This window comes from Phalacrocorax carbo, unplaced genomic scaffold (assembly GCF_963921805.1).
Source record: "Phalacrocorax carbo unplaced genomic scaffold, bPhaCar2.1 SCAFFOLD_276, whole genome shotgun sequence".
Taxonomy (NCBI): Eukaryota; Metazoa; Chordata; class Aves; order Suliformes; family Phalacrocoracidae; genus Phalacrocorax; species Phalacrocorax carbo.
Genome location: NW_026990380.1, coordinates 1 through 19,738, shown reverse-complemented (window position 1 = coordinate 19,738; position 19,738 = coordinate 1). Strand labels below are relative to the sequence as shown.

The following is a 19,738-nucleotide window of genomic DNA, read 5'->3' as shown; positions in this document are numbered from 1 at the left end:
GCACCCCCCAAAACCCTTGGGGGTCCCACAGAGCCCCTGCGATGTTGGGGGACCCTGAGGGTCCTTGGGGGTCTCCAAGGGTGCTACAGATATGGGGGACCCTAAACTTTTGGGGGTCCCGGGGGACTCTACAGTATTGGGGGACCCTCAAAGGCCTTGGGGGTCCCACAGGGTCCCCCCTGTGTCACCAAGTCACCCCCGATCCTTCTGGGGTCCCCCAGACCCCCTATGGCTGTGGGTCTCCTGTCACGGGGTACCCCCAAACCTGCTGTCACCTCTCACCAGTGTCCCCAACCCTTGTCACTGGGGTGTCCCCAACCCCCGTCACTGGGTGTCCCCAACCCCCGTCACTGGGGTGTCCCCAACCCCTGTCCCCTGTCACTGGGTGTCCCCAACCCCCAACCCCCGTCACTGGGTGTCACCAACCCCCATCACTGGGTGTCCCCAACCCCCGTCCCCTGTCACTGGGTGTCCCCAACCCCCGTCACTGGGTGTCCCCAATCCCCGTCCCCTGTCACTGGGTGTCCCCAACCCCTGTCACTGGGGTGTCCCCAACCCCTGTCCCCTGTCACTGGGGTGTCCCCAACCCCCAACCCCCGTCACTGGGTGTCCCCAACCCCCGTCCCCCGTCACTGGGTGTCCCCAACCCCATCACTGGGTGTCCCCAACCCCTGTCACTGTGTGTCGTCCCCCCCCCGTCGCCGGGTGTCCCCCCTCTCTGTCACCAGGGTGTCCCCAACCCCCGTCCCCCGTCACCGGGTGTCCCCGACCCCCATCACCGGCGTGTCCCCAACCCCCGTCCCCCGTCACCGGGTGTCCCCGACCCCGCCGTCCCGCTGTCACCGGCGCTGTCCCGTAAACACGGTGGCCCCGCGGTGTCGGGTTCCCCCCCGCGGGCTAAAAATAACGGGGTGGGGGGGGGGTGGGGGGGGGTGGGGTGGGTGCCCGGACGCCTGGGTCCTCTCCGGGCCCTCCCCCCCCCCTCCTGTCACCCATCGTCCCCAGAGAGGGAGGGGACCCCGGGAGGGGACACAGGCGGACGGGGTTGTGTCACCCCCCACCTCCCCATGACAACGTGGGGGGGGGGTGTGTGGGGTGTGATACGCCGGTTGCTGTGGCAACGGCACGGGGTGACGGCCCCCGGTTGCTATGGGGCAGGCGAGGGTTGTCACCCCGGTTGCTATGGCAACGGCACGGGCTGTCACCCTGGTTGCTATGACGGGGGGGGGGAAACAGCCTGGTTGCTACGGCAACGGCACAGGGTGACACCCCCGGTTGCTATGGCAGGGACAGGGCTTGTCACCCCTTGTCCCCCTGGTTGCTATGGCAACGGAAAGGGGTGTCACCCTAGTCACTATGGGGAGGACGTGGTGTTGTCACCCTGGTTGCTAGGGGCAGGGACAGAGGCTGTCACCCCCGTCGCTATGGCAACGACACGGTGTGGTCGCCCCCGGGGGGTTGCTATGGCAACGACAGGGGTGCGCCCCTGGTTGCTATGGGACAGTCAGGGGGTGACCACCCCCCATCTTCACCCCGGTTGTTGGGGGGGGGGAGGTGACACCCTGGTTGCTATGGCAATGACACGGGGGGTGTGTGACCCCCCCCCCCGGTTGCTAGGAGACCACAGGGCCGCTGTTCCGGTTGCTATGGAGGCGTCACCGCCCCCGTTGCTACGGAGGAGGGGGCGTGGCCGCCCCGTTGCTACGGCGGAGAGGGGGGACTCTTTTACGTCCCTCCCTCCCCCCTCCGCGGCGGAGTGATCCGTCGTCCCACCTCAGGCCCCGCCCATTCCCCCAGCCCCGCCCCCCTCCCTCGGCCCCGCCCCCCTCCCTCGCAGCGAGTTCCGGCTCCCGCCGCGGCGCAGCGGCCGCGCATGCGCAGAGGCGCTCGGAGCGGCCAGGCCGGAGCGGGCGGAGGGAGCGCGAGCGCCCGGGGGGTCCGTGGGGGGGGGTCGCGGGGGGGTGGGTCACGTCGGGGGGGTCGGGGGGGGTTGGGGGGGTCGGGTCGGGGGGCATTGGGGGGGTTTGTGGGGGGGGGAGTGGGGTCTGGGGGGGCGGGAAGGGCCCCGGTGAGGGGAAGGGCCCCGGTGTGGGCCTGGGAGGCGCCGTGTGGGGTTATGGGGGGGCCGGTGTGGGGTTATGTGGGTCTGGGGGGCCCCAGGGTGGGGTTATGGAGTTTTGGGGGGGGCGGCGGTGTGGGCTTACAGGGGGCCTGGGGGGGCCCGGTGTGGGGCTATGGGGATTGGGGGGGCCCCAGTGTGGGGTTATGGGGAGCCGGGGGGGGGGCCTGGTGTGAGGCTATGAAGGGCCGGGGGGGGTGGGTGTGGGGTAATGGGGGTGCCTGGAGGGGTGGTGTGGGATTTTGGGGGTCCAGGGTGGCCTGGGGGGGGGTCTGTGTGGGGTTATGGGTGTCTGGGCGGCCCCAGTGTGGGGTCATGGGGGGCTGGGGGGGGTCGGTATGGGGTTGTAGGGGGGCTGGGGGGGTCCCATTGTAGGGATATTGGGGCTGGGGGCTCTGATGTGGGGCAGTGGGGGGGGCCAGTGTGGGGCTGGGGGCATCGGTGTGGGGTTATGGGGGTCCAGGGGGGGTCATGGGGGGTCCCAGGGTGGGGTTATGGGGGGCTGGTGTGGGGTTATGGGGGGCGGGGGAGGGGCTTTGGGGGGTCTGAGGGATCCACTGTGGGAGTCCTGGGAAGGGGGGGGGGGAGGAATCTATGGGGCTTCAGTGGGGCTGGGCTGAGGGGATTGTGGGGGTGCCATGGGGGGTGTGGGGGTGCCATGGGGGTACTGACCCCCCCTTCTTCCCCCCCCAGACGCCCCAAGATGACGCAATTCCTGCCCCCCAACCTGTTGGCGCTCTTCGCCCCCCGCGACCCCATCCCCTACCTGCCCCCCCTGGAGAAGCTGCCCCACGAGAAACACCACAACCAGCCCTACAGCGGCATCGCTCCCTACATCCGCGAGTTCGAGGTGCCCCCCCAGACCCCCCCAAACCCCTCCCTGCACCCCCAAAACCCCACCTTCACCCCCCCAACTTCACTCCCCGCCATCTCCCCACAGGACCCCCGTGATGCCCCCCCGCCGACCCGTGCTGAGACACGGGAGGAGCGCATGGAGCGGAAGGTACGTCCGCATCCCCCCCCACCCTAAAATGGGGTACAGACCCCCCCCGTGGAGAACAACCCCCCCCATAGCACTCCAGGTGATGGGGGGGTCCCCAAAACTACCAAGGGGGGGGGAATTGCCCCCCTAAATCTCTTGATACAGAGCTGGCGGCTTCACCTCAACGTGGGGTGCTGGTTTTGGGGTGCGGGGTTGCCTCCCCACCCCCCCTTAGGTTTTAGGGGATCCCCCCCTGGGTCTGGGGGCTCCCTCATGGATTTTTGCCCCCCCACAGTGGGTTTTGGGGGGCTGTAGGCAGAAATTCAGGGTCTGGGGGCTCCCCTGAGGTCACCCCCCCCTTTTTCTCCCCCCCCCAACAGCGGCGGGAGAAGATTGAGCGAAGGCAGCAAGAGGTTGAGAGTGAGCTCAAGATGTGTAAGTTGGGGGGCTCCTGGGGGGGCTTGGGGGGGGTCCCCCCTTTTTCTCTGACCCCCCCTGACCCCCCTTTGTCCTCTTCCCCCCCCAGGGGACCCCCACAACGACCCCAACGCCCAAGGAGACGCCTTCAAAACCCTCTTCGTGGCCAGAGTGGTGAGTGCTGGGGCTGAGGTGTGGACAGGACAAGGGGGTCTCCCCCAACCCTTGGGGGTCCCCCCCTAATCTGTGGGGGTCCCCTCAAGCCAGGAGGCCTCCCCCAATCCTTGGGGTCCCCCCCTAACCTATGGGGGTCCCTCCAATCCTTGGGGTCCCCTGTAATCTGGGGAGGGTCCTCTCTAATCTGGGAGGTCCTCCCATTCCTTGGGGCTTCCTCCCAATTCTTGGGGTCCCCCCTAATCTGTGGGGGTCCCCCTCCAATCTCTGGGGGTCCCCCAATCTCTGGAGCCCCCTCAATCCATATGGCCCCCCTCTGTGAGACCCTCTCTAATCCTTGGGGTCCCCCCTAATTTGGTTTCTTTTTCTAATCCTTGGAGCCCCCTCCTCATTCTTGGGGTCCCCCCAATCCATGAGGTCCCCCCCCAATCTGTCGAGGTCCTCTAAACCCTCGGGGTCTCCCCCCAATCCTTGGGGTCCCCCCTAATTTGGGGGGGTTCTTCTAATCCTTGGGGCCTCCTCTCAGTTCTTGGGGGTTCCCCCTAATCTGTGGGGGTCCTCCAAATCCTTGGGGCCTCCCCTAATCCGTGGGGTCCCCCCCTAATCCGTGGGGTCCCCCCCTAATCCGTGGGGTCCCCCCCTAATCCGTGGGGCTCCCCCCAATCCCTGTGACCCCCCAATTTGGGGATATCCCCCCCCGCCCTCTTTTTTCACCCCGGCAGAACTACGACACGACGGAGTCGAAGCTGCGTCGCGAATTCGAGGTCTACGGCCCCATCAAGCGGGTGAGCGCGGGGGTTACCCCCCTCAGACAACAGCCGGTGTCGGGGTTGACGCCTGACGCCGGTTCCTACACCCCTTTATGTCTGTGTTTTTTATTTGTTTTAAGATCTACATGGTGTACAACAAGCGCTCCGGGAAACCCCGCGGCTACGCCTTCATCGAGTACGAGCACGAGCGGGATATGCACTGTGAGTACCCCCCGCCGCAACACCCCTTTCCCCCTTACAACCGCATGTCCAACCTCTTAACCACAACCGTGCGTTCCCTGGGTCCCTCCAAGGGCCCGCGCTCCGCAGGTAAGTACAGCCGAGGGGAGGACGTACAAGCGGCCGAGGCTACGGGTGGCTGAGGCTACAGGTGGCCGGGGGTACAGGTGTTCAAGCTGTAGGCAACCAAAGCTACCGATGGCCGAGGCTACAGGTGACCAAGCTGTAGGCAACGAAGGCTACAGGTGGCCGAGGCTACAGGTGGCCAAGGCTACAGGTGGCCGGGGGTACAGGCGTTCAAGCTGTAGGTGGCCAAGGCTACTGGCAGCCGAGGCTACAGGCGTCCAAGCTATAGGCAGGCAAGGCTACAGGTGGTGGCCAAGGCTACAGGCAGCCGAAGCTACCAGCGGCTAAACTACTTGTGGCTGGGGCTACAGGCGACCAAGTTATAGGTGACCAAGGCTGTAGGCGGCTGGGGCTACAGGCAGCCAAGGCTACCGGCGGCTAAGCTGTAGGTGGCCAAGGCTACCAGCAGCAAGACTGTAGGCGGCTGGGGCTACAGGTGGCTGAGGCTACTGGCGGCTGAATTGTAGGCAACTGAGGCTACAGGCGGCCAGGCTACAGGTAACTAAGGCTGTGCACAGCCAGGGCTGCAGGCAGCCAAGCTATAGCTAACCAAGGCTACAGGCGGTTGACCAAGCTACAGGCGGTTAAGCAAGCTGCAGGCGTTGCCCAGGGCTTCAGGTGTTGGCCAAGGCTACAGGCAGCCAAGGCTAGTGGTGGCCAAGGCTACAGGCAGCCAAGGCTAGTGGTGGCCAAGGCTACAGGCAGCCAAGGCTAGTGGTGGCTAAGGCTACAGGCAGCCAGGGCTACAGGCGTCCAAGGTATAGGCAAGCAAGGCTACAGGCAGTGGCTGGGGCTATAGGTGACCAGCGCTGTGGGCGGCAAAGGCTATAGACACCTAAGGTTACAGGTGGCTGAGGCTACAGGTGGCCAAGCTGTAGGTAGCCAGGGCCACAGGTGGCCAAGGTACAGGCGGTTGACCACCTACAGGCACTGGCCAAGAAGGCTCCAGGCAGCCGAGGCTGCAGGCAGTGGGTGAGGCTACAAGCAGCCAAGGCCACAGGCAACCAAAGCTACAGGCAGCTAGTGCTACTGGTGGTGGCCAAGGCTACCGGCAGCCAAACTACAGGCAGCCAAGGTTACAGGCAGCCAGGGCTACAGGCGGTGGCAAAACTATAGGTAGCCGTGGCTACAGCTGGCCAAGCTTATAGATGGCCAAGCTACAGGTGGTAGCCAAGGCTACTGTCAGCGAGGCTACAGGCAGGCAAGGCTGCTGTCAGCCAAACTACAGGCAGCCGAGGCTACAGGCAGCCAAGGCTACTGTCAGCCAAACTACAGGCGGCCGAGGCTACAGGCAGCCAAGGCTGCTGTCAGCCAAACTACAGGCGGCCGAGGCTACAGGCAGCCAAGGCTACTGTCAGCCAAACTACAGGCGGCCGAGGCTACAGGCAGCCAAGGCTGCTGTCAGCCAAACTACAGGCGGCCGAGGCTACAGGCAGCCAAGGCTACTGTCAGCCAAACTACAGGCGGCCGAGGCTACAGGCAGCCAAGGCTACTGTCAGCCAAACTACAGGCGGCCGAGGCTACAGGCAGCCAAGGCTACCGGCGGCCAAGGTTACAGGCAGCCAGGGCTACAGGCGGTGGCAAAATTATAGGTAGCCGTGGCTACAGCCGGCCAAGCTTATAGATGGCCAAGCTACAGGTGGTAGCCAAGGCTACTGGCGGCCGAGGCTACAGGCAGCCAAGGCTACTGTCAGCCAAACTACAGGCGGCTGAGGCTACAGGCAGCCAAGGCTACTGTCAGCCAAACTACAGGCGGCCAAGGCTACTGTCAGCCAAACTACAGGCAGCCGAGGCTACAGGCGGCCAAGGCTACTGTCAGCCAAACTACAGGCGGCCGAGGCTACAGGCGGCCAAGGCTACTGTCAGCCAAACTACAGGCGGCCGAGGCTACAGGCAGCCAAGGCTACTGTCAGCCAAACTACAGGCGGCCGAGGCTACAGGCGGCCAAGGCTACTGTCAGCCAAACTACAGGCGGCCGAGGCTACAGGCAGCCAAGGCTACTGTCAGCCAAACTACAGGCAGCCGAGGCTACAGGCAGCCAAGGCTACTGTCAGCCAAACTACAGGCAGCCAAGGCTACTATCAGCCAAACTACAGGCGGCCGAGGCTACAGGCGGCCAAGGCTACTGTCAGCCAAACTACAGGCAGCCAAGGCTACTGTCGGCCAAACTACAGGCAGCCAAGGCTACTATCAGCCAAACTACAGGCGGCTGAGGCTACAGGCAGCCAAGGCTACTGTCAGCCAAACTACAGGCGGCCGAGGCTACAGGCGGCCAAGGCTACTGTCAGCCAAACTACAGGCGGCCGAGGCTACAGGCGGCCACGGCTACTGTCAGCCAAACTACAGGCGGCCGAGGCTACAGGCGGCCACGGCTACTGTCAGCCAAACTACAGGCGGCCAAGGCTACTGTCAGCCAAACTACAGGCGGCCGAGGCTACAGGCAGGCAGGGCTACCGGCAGCCACGGCTACAGGCACCCAAGCCCGCAGGCAGCCGAACTACAGGCGGTGGCTGAGGCTACAGGCGCTTAGGCTATAGATGGCTGAGGCTACAGGCAGCCAGGCTATAGATGGCCGAGGCTACAGGCAGCCGAACTACAGGCAGTGGCCGAGGCTACAGGCGGCCAAGGCTATAGATAGCCGAGGCTAGAGGCAGCCACAGGCGGTGGCCGAGGCTACAGGCAGCCAGGCTATAGATAGCCGAGGCTACAGGCAGCCCAGGCTACAGGCGGCCAAGGCAACAGGCAAGCCAACCTACAGTCGGAGGGTCGGGAAGCGCCGCTCTCACCCCCTCGGGAGGGCAAACCGGGTTAAAAACCGGGGCGGGGCGGGAAAAGAAACCCGAAGTCACCCGCGCCACCGGTCGTACGTCCGTTCGTTTTCCCGGCGGCCGACGGGGGCGTTACCGGCGGCGGACGGGGGCGTTAACCGACGGTTCAACGGTGTGGGGCGGGGGGGACGCCTGTTGCCGACCGGGGTTGTATTAACACTGTTTTATTGTCACTGCAGCCACCTTTCTGATGGCTTTTGCCACTGCTGGCTTGCAGCTGATCCTAGTGCTCCCCCTTCCAACACCTCAGTGTATGGTTGGTATAAGGGTTTGTATCTTGGTAAGACACGTTTCTAACACCCCCCCCACCCCCCCACCCCCACGCCACCAAAACAACACCCGGGGGGAGGGGGTTGGGAGGGGGTGGGGGGGGTCCTCAGAGCCCCCCCACCCCAACCCCTCCCCACCCCGGGCGGGAGAGGAGTTTTGGAGCGGGGGATGGGGAAAGACGCACCGGTCGCACCCCGGCTGTGCCGGGGTGAGGGAGGCGATGTCGACCCCCCCCCCCCCTTACCCCCACCACCACCACCACGGCTTTACCGGTGTGTGGCCCCCGCCCAAATTTACCCAAACTCCCCCCCGCCCTCTTTATCTGGGGGGGAGGGGGCTCCTCTTAGTGCCCCCCCCACCCCATTTTACCCACCCACCCACCCACCCAAGCGCGGTGGGACCCAAACCCTGCCAGATCCCACCCCCCCAGCACGGTCACGGCCTCAGTCTCCGCTGAGGTGGGGACGCGTGACCCCCCCCCCCCCTTTGTTTTTTTTTTAGGGGGAGGGGCCCTAAGGGGGCCCCCCCACCCCTTAAACTGTGTGTGGGGGCAACAAGGCAGGACCCCCCACCCACCCCAGCCTGCCCCATGTGCTTGTTGCTGCCCGAGGAGGAAGGAAGGCGAGGGGGGGGGGGGCCGCAAGCGCCCCCTCCCCATGTGGGTCCCAGGGTTGCGGGGGGGGGTGCCCATGGCGCCCCCCTCCCCTTCCCCCCCCCCCCAAATTGATTGGGGACCCCCCCCACTATGAGCTTGGATGTTTGTGTAGGGTCTACAGCCTCGCTCGGGGGGGGCGGGGGGGGAAGGCCCCATAGTGGGGAGGGGAGGTCAGGGGTTTTTTTTTTGGGGGGGGGGGGGGGCTGAGCCCCCCCTGGGTTTGGGAAGTGATTACCCCCCACCCCCCCCCCACCCCGGTCCCAGCGACCGTGGGGGGGTGTGTGTGCGTGTGGGGGAGGGGGGGGTGTGGAGGAATAAGGGTGGTGTTCTGGGGGGGGGCCACAGCCCCCCCCCCAACCCACTCTGGGGTGGGGGAGGCTGTGGGGTGGGGTCCCCAGTGGGTGGGGGGGGCACCCTAGGGTGGGGGGGCCTGGGGGGGGGTGTGATGAGGTAGGACGGGTCTCAGGTAAGGCCCCAGCGCCTGTCCAGGACCAGCATCTTCCGGAAGGGCCCCCCCCGGCCGAGGGGGGGGGACACGGACCCGCTCCCCCACCGTTCACCCCAGGACTTGTATGGGAGAGTTTTTTTGAGGGGGGGGGGGGGCGGTTGTGGGGGGGATGGGGAGGATTTTTGGGGGGCTCTGGGTGGGGTGGGGGGTTGTGGGTTGAGGCGGGGGGGAGGGGGGGGGCGCCGCGTCCACCCGATGGTGCCTTGTTAAGGGGGGGGGGGCGTGGGTGCCCCCCCCCACCCCCAATGGGTGGGTGGGGGTGAGTGTTTTGAGGGGGGGGCATACAGGTAAGGCAACAGGGTGCCCCCCCAAATCAAGCTTGGGGGGGGTGTCAATCTGCAGGTGGAGTGGTTGCCCCCCCCCTCAATTGCGTGGTGCTGGGTTGGGGGGGGCTACACCACACAAATTAGGGGAGGGGGATGTCACCACAGTCCCTAACCTACTTTTCCTTTGCAGCCGTGTATTTTGGGGGGGCACCCCACTTTGCCCCCCCCCCCAGCCAGGGCAGCCGCAGCCCTGGGTGCTATTTGGGGAGGGGGTGGGGGGGTGGGTGTGTGCGCGCGCTTGTTGCGAGGTGGGTGGGTGTATTTTTGGGGGGGGGGGGGGGGGGGCGGGCTGGCCTGGCCCCGCTGTCACTAACGCCTCCCCCATCCCCCGTGTGTCCCCCCCCCCCCACCCCTACCCCCCACCCCCTACCCCCGGAACCCCCCCACACCCCACATTCCCCCCCCCCCAATATTTTACAGCCGCCTACAAACACGCCGACGGGAAGAAGATCGACGGCCGCCGGGTGTTGGTGGACGTGGAGCGGGGGCGGACGGTGAAAGGTTGGCGCCCCCGACGCTTGGGTAAGCGAGACCCCCCCCCAAAATAATGTTGGGGACCCCCCCCTTGCACCCTAAAACCTTACTGATGCCACCCCCCCCACACACAGGGGGCGGTTTGGGGGGCACCCGCCGAGGCGGCGCCGACGTCAACATCCGACACTCGGGGAGGGACGACACCTCCCGCTACGACGAGCGGTGAGTTTTGGGGGTGGGGGGGGGTCCCCTGTGTCACCCTTGGGACCCTGTGGGGTTTGGGGGGGTGGGGTAGGGTCCCCCAGGGCACTTTTGGGGCCCCTGGGCGGGGGGGGGGGATGGGGGGGTGAGGGTCACTTTTGGGGAGACCTCAGGGCAGCTCAGGGTCCCCCCCGGGTCACCCCTGGGACCCCCTGGGGTGGGTCAGGGTCCCCCCAGGTCACCCCTGGGACCCCCTGGGGTGGGTCAGGGTCCCCCCGGGTTACCCCTGGGACCCCCTGGGGTGGGTCAGGGTCCCCCCGGGTTGCCCCGGGACCCCCTAGGGTGGGTCAGGTTCACCTTTGGGATCCCTTGGGGTGGGTCAGGGACCCCCAGGACAGGTCAGGGTCACCTTTGGGACCCCCTGGGGTGGGTCAGAGACCCCCGAGACAGGTCAGGGTCTCCCAGTGTCACCCTTGGGACCCCCTGGGGTGGGTCAGGGTCACCTTTGGGACCCCCTGGGACAGGTAAGGGATCCCCTTGGGAACCCCAGGACAGGTCAGGGTTCCCCTGGGCCACCTTTGGGACCCCTTGAGGTGGGTCAGAGACCCCCAGGACAGGTCAGGGTCACCTTTGGGACCACCTGGGGTGGGTCAGGGACCACTGGGACAGTTCAGGGTCCCCCGGTGTCACCCTTGGGACCCCCTGGGCTGGGTCAGAGACCCCCTGTGGTGTGTCAGGGTCACCTTTGGGACCCCCTGGGGGGTGTCATGGACCCCTGAGACAGGTCAGGGATCCCCTGTGTCACCCTTGGGACCCCCTGGGGTGCGTCAGAGACCCCTGAGACAGGTCAGGGTCCCCCAGTGTCACCCTTGGGACCCCCTGGGGTCAGTCAGGGTCACCTTTGGGACCCCCTGGGGTGCATCAGGGTCCCCCAGTGTCACCCTTGGGACCCCCTGGGGTAAGTCAGGGTCACCTTTGGGACCCCCTGGGGTGGGTCAGGGATACCCAAGACAGGTCAGGGTTCCCCAGTGTCACGCTTGGGATCCCCTGGGGTGGGTCCGGGTCACCCTTGGGACCCCTGGGACAGGTCAGGGTTCCCCAGTGTCACGCTTGGGATCCCCTGGGGTGGGTCAGGGTCACCCTTGGGACCCCTGGGACAGGTCAGGGTTCCCCAGTGTCACGCTTGGGATCCCCTGGGGTGGGTCCGGGTCACCCTTGGGACCCCCGGGACAGGTCAGGGTTCCCCAGTGTCACGCTTGGGACCCCATGGGGTGGGTCAGGGTCACCCTTGGGACCCCTGGGACAGGTTGGGGTCCCCCAGTGTCACGCTTGGGACCCCCTGGGGATGGGTCCGGGTCACCCTTGGGACCCCCGGGACAGGTTGGGGTCCCCCAGTGTCACCCTTGGGACCCCCTAGGGTGCATCAGGGACCCCCGAGACAGGTCAGGGGTCCCCCAGTGTCACCCTTGGGATGCCCTAGGGTGCATCAGGGACCCCCGAGACAGGTCAGGGATCCCCTGTGTCACCCTTGGGACCCATGGGGGTGGGTCAGGGTCACCCTTGGGACCCCCGAGACAGGTTGGGGTCCCCCAGTGTCACCCTTGGGACCCATGGGGGTGGGTCAGGGTCACCCTTGGGACCCCCGGGACAGGTTGGGGTCCCCCAGTGTCACCCTTGGGACCCATGGGGGTGGGTCCGGGTCACCCTTGGGACCCCCGGGACAGGTTGGGGTTCCCCAGTGTCACCCTTGGGACCCCCAGGGGTGGGTCCGTGTCACCCTTGGGACCCCCGGGACAGGTTGGGGTCCCCCAGTGTCACCCTTGGGACACCCTAGGGTGCATCAGGGACCCCCGAGACAGGTCAGGGATCCCCTGTGTCACCCTTGGGACACCCTGGGAGTGGGTCCGGGTCACCCTTGGGACCCCCGGGACAGGTTGGGGTCCCCCAGTGTCACCCTTGGGATGCCCTAGGGCGCATCAGGGACACCCGAGACAGGTCAGGGATCCTCTCTGTCACCCATGGGACCCCCTTGGGTGGGTCCGGGTCACCCTTGGGACCCCCGGGACAGGTTGGGGTCCCCCAGTGTCACCCTTGGGACCCCCTAGGGTGCATCAGGGACCCCCGAGACAGGTCAGGGGTCCCCCAGTGTCACCCTTGGGATGCCCTAGGGTGCATCAGGGACCCCCGAGACAGGTCAGGGATCCCCTGTGTCACCCTTGGGACCCATGGGGGTGGGTCAGGGTCACCCTTGGGACCCCCGAGACAGGTTGGGGTCCCCCAGTGTCACCCTTGGGACCCATGGGGGTGGGTCAGGGTCACCCTTGGGACCCCCGGGACAGGTTGGGGTTCCCCAGTGTCACCCTTGGGACCCATGGGGGTGGGTCCGGGTCACCCTTGGGACCCCCGAGACAGGTCAGGGATCCCCTGTGTCACCCTTGGGACCCCCTAGGGTGCATCAGGGACCCCCGGGACAGGTTGGGGTCCCCCAGTGTCACCCTTGGGACCCCCTAGGGTGCATCAGGGACCCCCTGAGCCAGGTCGGGGATCCCTCGGGATCATCACCGCGGCGCTTTGGGTGCCCACCCAGCGCGGGGGCGGGGGAAGGTGTCCCTATGGGACGATTGCCCCCCTCCCCAATGTGCCTCTCTCCCCCCCGCAGCGACCGGGAGCGGGAGCGGGAGCGGGAACGCCGGGAGCGCTCCCGGGAACGGGAACGGCGCCGCTCGCGCTCGCGGGACCGTCGGCGTCGGACGCGGAGCCGGGAAAAAGAAGAGCGGGAAAGGAAAAGGGGAGGAAGCCGGGATCGGAGCAAAGAACGGGATCGGAAGCGCCGCAGCCGATCCCGCGACCGTAAACGGGATCGGGATCGGGATCGGGAGAAGAAGGACGAAGGTCCCGAATCTCTGGAACCCCCGGAGGAATTGGGGGGGGCGAATGATTCCGGCCCCCCGGATGGTTTAGGATCCAAAGGGGAAGCGGAGGATAAAGGTCGGGAAAGGGACCGGGAACGTCGTCGCGGGCATCGGGAACGGGATCGACGTCGGGATCGGGATCGGGAACGGGAACGGCCGGAACGGGAACATAAACGGGAAAGGGAACGAGGGGAAAGGCGGGATGAGAGACCCCCAGGATCGGGCCCCGAGGGGGGGGATTCCCTAGGGGAATCCGGCTCCGAGCTCTTCCTCCAGCCCGAGGCCCTGCCGGCCCCCGATGGCTACCTGGGGGCTGAGAATGGCTACCTGCTGGACCCCCCCCTGGAGTGAAGGGGAGGGGCGGGGGGCTGCACCCCAAATTCCTTCCCCCCCCCCCTTTCCAAGCTGCTCCCCCCCCCCCCTTTTTTTTTTTTCCTCGCAATAAAAGTGTTTTAAACGGAAGGACGAGGTTTGGGGGTTTGGTGGGAGCCTCAAATGGGGTGGGGGGAGCCCCCCCTTTTTGGTATTGGGGGGGGGGTTGCACCCCCAAAATGGGTGCTGCCTCCCCAAATGGGTGCAGCCCCCCCCCCCCCCCGCCCCCCCTTAATCTGGGGTGTCTTTATGTGAATTACAGAGATTTCGTTTTTTGGCGCCAAAATGGGTTTCTTGATGGGTTGGGGGGGGCTTTTGTCCCCCAAATAGGCGCCCCCCCAATTTTGGGGGGGTCTTTAAACCCAGATTAGCGGGTTCCCCCCCCAAAAGGGATGTGTCCCCCAAAATTGGGGGGGTCTTTCTTTGAGTTATGGGGTTTTTGGGGGGTTTCTTGATGAGTTGGGGGGGCTTTTGTCCCCCAAATAGGTGCCCCCCCAATTTTGGGGGGGTCTTTAAACCCAGATTAGGGGGTTCCCCCCCCCAAAAGGGATGTGTCCCCCCAAATTGGGGGGCCTTTCTTTGAGTTATGGGGTTTTTGGGGGGTTTCTTGATGAGTTGGGGGGGCTTTTGTCCCCCAAATAGGTGCCCCCCCAATTTTGGGGGGGTCTTTAAACCCAGATTAGGGGGTTCCCCCCCCCAAAAGGGATGTGTCCCCCCCAATTGGGGGGGTCTTTCTGTGAGTTATGGGGGGTTTTGGGGTTCTTGTGAAGTGGGGGGGCTTTTTGTGGAGGTTGGGGGGGCTTTCGTCCCCCAAATAGGTGCCCCCCCAATTTTTGGGGGGTCTTTAAACCCAGATTAGGGGGTTCCCCCCCCCAAAAAGGGATGTGTCCCCCCAAATTGGGGGGGTCTTTCTGTGAGTTATGGGGTTTTTTTGGCCCCAAAAGGGGTTTGTTGTCAAGTTGGGGGGGGCTTTTGTCCCCCCAAATGGGTGCCCCCCCCCCAATTTAGGGGGGTCTTTCACCGGGATGGGGGGGCTTTCTGCCCCCACAAGGGGTGTCCCCCCAAAATTAGGGGGTGTTTTGTGTTAGAATGGGGGATTTCCTGCCTCCAAACGGGGGTCCCCCCCAATTTGGGGGGTCTTCTGCTGGATGGGGGGGGCTTTCTGCCCCCATAAGGGGTGTCCCTCCCAATTTGGGGTGTCCCTCCCAATTTGGGGGGGGTCTTTTCCCATGGGTTTGGGGTTCTCCCTCCAAAATGGGTGTACCCCGAATCTGGGGGGGCTTTGTGCCCTCAAAATGGGGCTCCCCCAATTTGGGGGGGGGGGTGTTTTCCCCTGGGATGGGGGTGTCTCTCCCCACAGATGAGGCTCCCCCTAATTTTTGGGGGGGTCTGTCCCCCAAAATGGGGTGTCCCCCAAATTTGGGGGCTTTTCTGCCCTTCTCCAGACCCCACAGTTGGGGTCCCCACTGCCCCCCAAGTTTCCCTCCCTAAATTTGGGGTGTCCTCCCCGATTTGGGGCCCTCCACCAGTCTCCCGCTCCCCCCAGATTTACCCCCCCCCCCCCCCCAATTTCCCCCCCTATATTTGGGGTCCCCCTCCAGGTTTTGCCCCCCTTGATTTTGGGGTCACCCATCAGTCTCCCCCCCCCCCAGATTTGGGGTTCCCCCAGATGCCCCCCCCCAATTTTGGGTCTCCCTGAGATCCCCACCCTCCTTGGGCCGCCTAGATTTGGGGTGCCCCTAATTCCCCCCCCCAATTTCCCCCCATTTAGGGGTCCCCCAGTCCCTCCTGTTTCCCCCCCACATTTGAGGTCCCCCTAATTCCCCACCCCCAGTTTCCCCCCCAGTTTTGGGGTCCCCTTCCCATTCCCCCCAATATCCACCCTGGATTTGGGGTCCCTGCCCCCCCCCAAGTTACCCCCCGTCCCCCCCTTGTCTCCCCCCCCCGTTTTGGGGTCCCCCTCCCAGCCCCCTCCAGTTTCGGGGTCCCCCAGCCCCCCCCCCCGTTTTGGGGTACCCCTCCCATCCCCCTCCGGTTTTGGGGTTCCCCTGCCCCTCCCAGTTAACCCCCAGGTTTTGGGGTCCCCCTCCCAGCCCCCTCCGGTTTTGAGGTCCCCCTGCCCCTCCCAGTTCCCCCTCCAGTTTTGGGGTCCCCCTCCCATCCCCCTCCAGTTTCGGGGTCCCCCAGCCCCCCCCCCGTTTTGGGGTCCCCCTCCCAGCCCCCTCCGGTTTTGGGGTCCCCCTGCCCCTCCCAGTTCCCCCCTCCGGTTTTGGGGTCCCCCTCCCAGCCCCCCCAGTTTTGGGGTCCCCCTCCCAGCCCCCTCCATTTTCGGGGTCCCCCTGCCCCCCCAGTTCCCCCCTCCGGTTTCGGGGTCCCCCTGCCCCTCCCAGTTCTCCCCCCAGTTTTGGGGTCCCCCTCCCAGCCCCCTCCAGTTTCGGGGTCCCCCTGCCCCTCCCAGTTCTCCCCCCAGTTTTGGGGTCCCCCTCCCATCCCCCTCCAGTTTCGGGGTCCCCCTGCCCCTCCCAGTTCTCCCCCCAGTTTTGGGGTCCCCCTCCCATCCCCCTCCAGTTTCGGGGTCCCCCTGCCCCCCCAGTTCCCCCCTCCGGTTTTGGGGTCCCCCTCCGATCCCCCTCCGGTTTTGGGGTCCCCCTCCCATCCCCCTCCAGTTTTGGGGTCCCCCAGCCCCCCCAGTTCCCCCCTCCGGTTTTGGGGTCCCCCTCCCAGCCCCCTCCGGTTTCGGGGTCCCCCAGCCCCCCCAGTTCCCCCCCCTAGTTTCGGGGTCCCCCCCAGTTTCGGGGTCCCCCCCCCCCGCGTTCCGCGCCCACGTGCATTGGGGGGGGGGGGGAATACACGGCGCATGCGCACGGTCGAGCTCCGCCCCCTTGTCCCCCCTCCCCCCCTCCCCCCCCCGCGGAGCCGCGCGCGGCGGGGGGGGGCGGGGCGGGGCGGGGCGGGCGCGCGCGCGCGAAGATGGCCGCGCTGAGCGGGGACCCGCTGGGGCTGGAGCGGGGTACGGGGGGGGGGGGGGGGCTGTGCATGGGGGAGGGGGTGCGGTGGGGGGCTGAGAGATGGGGGAGGGGCGCAGGGGGGTGCAACTGGGGGGGCTGTGCATGGGGGAGGGGGTGCGGTGGGGGGCTGAGAGATGGGGGAGGGGCGCAGTGGGGTGCAATTGGGGGGGCTGTGCATGGGGGAGGGGCGCAGTGGGGTGCAACTGGGGGGGCTGTGCATGGGGGAGGGGTGCCATGGGGGGGCTGTGCAATGGGGGTGCAATGAGGGGGTGCAATGAGGGGGTGCAATTGGGGGGGCTGTGCATGGGGGAGGGGCGCGGGGGGGTGCAAGGGGGTGCTGTGCATGGGGGAGGGGCGCGGGGGGGTGCTGGGGACCCCCCTGACCCCCCCCGGGCCCCCCCAGACGTGGCGCGGGCGGTGGAGCTGCTGGAGCGGCTGCAGCGCAGTGGGGAGCTGCCCCCCCAAAAGCTGCAGGCGCTGCAGAGGGTCCTGCAGAGCAAGTTCTGCTCCGCCATCCGCGAGGTGAGGGGGGGGGACCCCCCGGGCACCCCAAAACCCCCCCGGGACCCCAGACAGCCCCCCCCGGCACCCCAAAACCCCCCCGGGACCCCAGAGAGCCCCCCCCGGCACCCCAAAACCTCCCAGGACCCCGGAGAGCCCCCCCGGCACCCCAAAACCCCCCCGGCACCCCAAAACTCCCCCGGGACCCCAGACAGCCCCCCCGGCACCCCAAAACCCCCCCGGCACCCCAAAACTCCCCCGGCACCCCAAAACCGCCCCGGCACCCCAGACAGCCCCCCGGCACCCCAGAGAGCCCCCCCGGCACCCCAAAACCTCCCCAGGACCCCAGAGAGCCCCCCCCAGCACCCCAAACCCCCCCCGGGACCCCAGAGAGCCCCCCCCGGCACCCCAAAACCCCCCCAGGACCCCAGACAGCCCCCCCCGGCACCCCAAAACCCCCCCCGGGACTCCAGACAGCCCCCCCGGCACCCCAAACCCCCCCCCGGGACCCCAGACAGCCCCCCCCGGCACCCCAAAACCTCCCCAGGACCCCAGAGAGCCCCCCCGGTACCCCAAAACCTCCCCGGGACCCCCCCCCCAGCACCCCAAAACCCCCCCGGCACCCCCAACATCCCCCAATATCCCCTGTAGCCCCCCAGGAACCCCCAATACACCCCTGGGACCCCAATATCTCCCCAGGGCCCCCCAATATCCCCCCAGAACCCCCCATAGCCCCCCAGTATCTGCCATGACCCCCCCAGTATCCCCCTGGGACCCCAGTATCCCCCCCATAGCACCCCAATATCCCCCCATAGCACCCCAGTATCTGCCAGGACCCCCCCAGTATCCCCCTGGGACCCCAATATCCCCCCTAGCACCCCAGCATCCCCCCATAGCACCCCAATATCCCCCCATAGCACCCCAATATCCTGCTGGGACCCCCCTATATCCCTCTAGTATTCGTCAGGATCCCCCAATATTCTCCTGGGACCCCAATATCCCCCCATAGCCCCCTCCAGACCCCCCATTGTGCCCCCTGGACCCCCCATAGCCCCCCCCAGTATCCCCCAGGACCCCCCAATATCCTTCTGGGACCCCACCATCCACCTATAGCTCCCCAGGACCCCCAGTATCCTCCCAGGACCCCCCATAGCCCCCCAATATCCCCCCAGGACCCCCCAGTATCCCCTCCTTGTGAGCCATCCCTGCCCACCCCCCACCAAGCCCCCCAATATTTCTCGGGGACCCCCCCCAGCCCCCCTATTCCCACTGGGGACCCCCCCAGTCCTCACCAGCAGCCCCTTGGGGGGGTCGGGGCGGGGCTGCTCCCAGATGCTGGGGTCCCCCTGGACGCTTGGGTCCCCCCAAAACTGGGGGGTCCCCCCCCTTCGTGGCCCCCCCCCCCCCCCCCCAGGTCTACGAGCAGCTCTACGACACCCTGGACATCGCCGGTAGCCCCGAGATTCGGGCCCACGCCACGGCCAAGGTACCCCAAAACCCCCCCCCGGCACCCCAAAACGCCCCCCCGGCACCCCAAACCCCCCCCGGCCCACCCCAACCCCCCCCCCCCGGCACCCCAAAACCCCCCCCGGCACCCCAAATCCCCCCCCTGGGCACCCCAAACCCCCCCCGGCACCCCAAAAACTCCCCCCGGCACCCCAAAACCCCCCTGGACACCCCAAAACCCCCCCCAGGCACCCCAAAACCCCCCCCAGCACCCCAACCCCCCCCCGGCACCCCAAATTCCCCCCTGGCACCCCAAAACCTCCCCCCGGCACCCCAAAACCCCCCCGGCACCCCAAACTCCCCCCTGGCACCCCAAAACCTCCCCCGGCACCCCAAATTCCCCCCTGGCACCCCAAAACCCCCCCCGGCACCCCAAATCCCCCCCCCGGCACCCCAAACTCCCCCCCCGGCACCCCAAAATCCCCCCTGGGCATCCCAAAACACCCCACGGCACCCCAAATCCCCCCCCTGGGCACCCCAAAACCCCCCTCGGCACCCCAAATCCCCCCCCTGGGCACCCCAAACCCCCCCCCGGCACCCCAAATCCCCCCCCGGCACCCCAAAACCACCCCCCGGCACCCCAAATCCCCCCCCGGCACCCCAAACCCCCCCCAGCACCGCAAATTCCCCCCCGGCACCCCAAAAACTCCCCCCGGCACCCCCAAATTCCCCTGGCACCCCAAAAACTCCCCTGGGACCCTCTCCAGCCCCCCCCCCCGGACCCTCCTGGGACCCCCAACATCTCCCCTGGGACCCCCCAAAACTCTCCTGGGACCCCCAAACCCTTGGGGACCTCCCCAAGCCCCCCCCCAGGGACCCCGATAACCCCCCAGGGGACCCCCAAAACCCTCCTTGGAGACCCAAAATCCCCCTTGGGGACCCCAATAACCCTTTGGGGACCCCCAAAACGCCCCTTGGGGACCCCAAAAACCCTTTGGGCACCCCAATAACCCTTTGGGGACCCCCAAAACCCTCCTTGGGGACCCCAAATCCCCCTTGGGGACCCCCATAACCCCCCCGGGGACCCCCAAAAGCCTCCTTGGAGACCCCAAATCCCCCTTGGGGACCCCAATAACCCCCCCGGGGACCCCCAAAAGCCTCCTTGGAGACCCCAAATCCCCCTTGGGGACCCCAATAACCCTTTGGGGACCCCCAAAACGCCCCTTGGGGACCCCAAATCCCCCTTGGGGACCCCAATAACCCCCCCCGGGACCCCCAAAAGCCTTCTTGGAGACCCCAAATCCCCCTTGGGGACCCCAATAACCCTTTGGGGACCCCCAAAACGCCCCTTGGGGACCCCAAATCCCCCTTGGGGACCCTAATAACCCTTTGGGGACCCCCAAAACGCCCTTGGGGACCCCAAATCCCCC

General features: G+C 66.8%; 2 protein-coding genes and 1 long non-coding RNA gene across 6 annotated transcripts; all 3 read left to right on the top strand.

Annotated features, from left to right (window-relative positions):
• Positions 1-1,824: 1,824 nt before the first annotated feature.
• Positions 1,825-13,443, top strand: SNRNP70 (small nuclear ribonucleoprotein U1 subunit 70). Of its 2 annotated transcripts, XM_064440234.1 has the most exons (10): positions 1,825-1,936; positions 2,813-2,969; positions 3,060-3,122; positions 3,482-3,536; positions 3,628-3,692; positions 4,415-4,477; positions 4,582-4,663; positions 9,815-9,916; positions 10,003-10,090; positions 12,729-13,443. In XM_064440234.1, exons 2-10 carry the CDS (start codon positions 2,823-2,825, stop codon positions 13,330-13,332), a joined length of 1,269 nt encoding a protein of 422 aa, XP_064296304.1. In that variant the 5' UTR covers positions 1,825-1,936; positions 2,813-2,822; the 3' UTR covers positions 13,333-13,443. The 2 variants fall into 2 exon arrangements, with proteins under 2 accessions (XP_064296304.1, XP_064296305.1); XM_064440235.1 differs by lacking the exons at positions 9,815-9,916; positions 10,003-10,090; positions 12,729-13,443 and adding an exon at positions 7,815-8,436.
• LOC135311083 (uncharacterized) lies at positions 4,670-7,808 on the top strand. 3 transcript variants are annotated; one of them, XR_010370959.1, is made up of 4 exons: positions 4,670-5,453; positions 5,518-5,970; positions 6,130-6,384; positions 7,232-7,808. It is a non-coding gene; the product is annotated as an uncharacterized LOC135311083 (long non-coding RNA). The 3 variants fall into 3 exon arrangements; XR_010370958.1 differs by having other exon boundaries at positions 4,670-5,970; positions 7,232-7,313; positions 7,345-7,808; XR_010370957.1 differs by having other exon boundaries at positions 4,670-5,970.
• A 2,841-nt stretch (positions 13,444-16,284) lies between the features above and the next one.
• On the top strand, positions 16,285-18,420 carry LOC135311079 (protein lin-7 homolog B-like; the record flags this gene model as incomplete). Its single annotated transcript, XM_064440231.1, has 3 exons — positions 16,285-16,363; positions 16,765-16,883; positions 18,277-18,420. Coding segments are annotated over exons 1-3 (303 nt in total), but the record flags the coding sequence as incomplete, so codon positions are not given.
• Positions 18,421-19,738: the final 1,318 nt, after the last annotated feature.

What these genes read in the sequence shown, in the direction of transcription:
- SNRNP70 (XM_064440234.1), top strand. Translation starts at nt 2,823, where the DNA reads ATGACGCAATTCCTGCCCCCCAACCTGTTGGCGCTCTTCGCCCCCCGC. An exon ending in AGGAGCGCATGGAGCGGAAG is followed by an intron (nt 3,123 to 3,481) that starts GTACGTCCGCAT and finishes CCCCCCCAACAG; the next exon opens with CGGCGGGAGAAGATTGAGCG. An exon ending in ACCTCCCGCTACGACGAGCG is followed by an intron (nt 10,091 to 12,728) that starts GTGAGTTTTGGG and finishes TCCCCCCCGCAG; the next exon opens with CGACCGGGAGCGGGAGCGGG.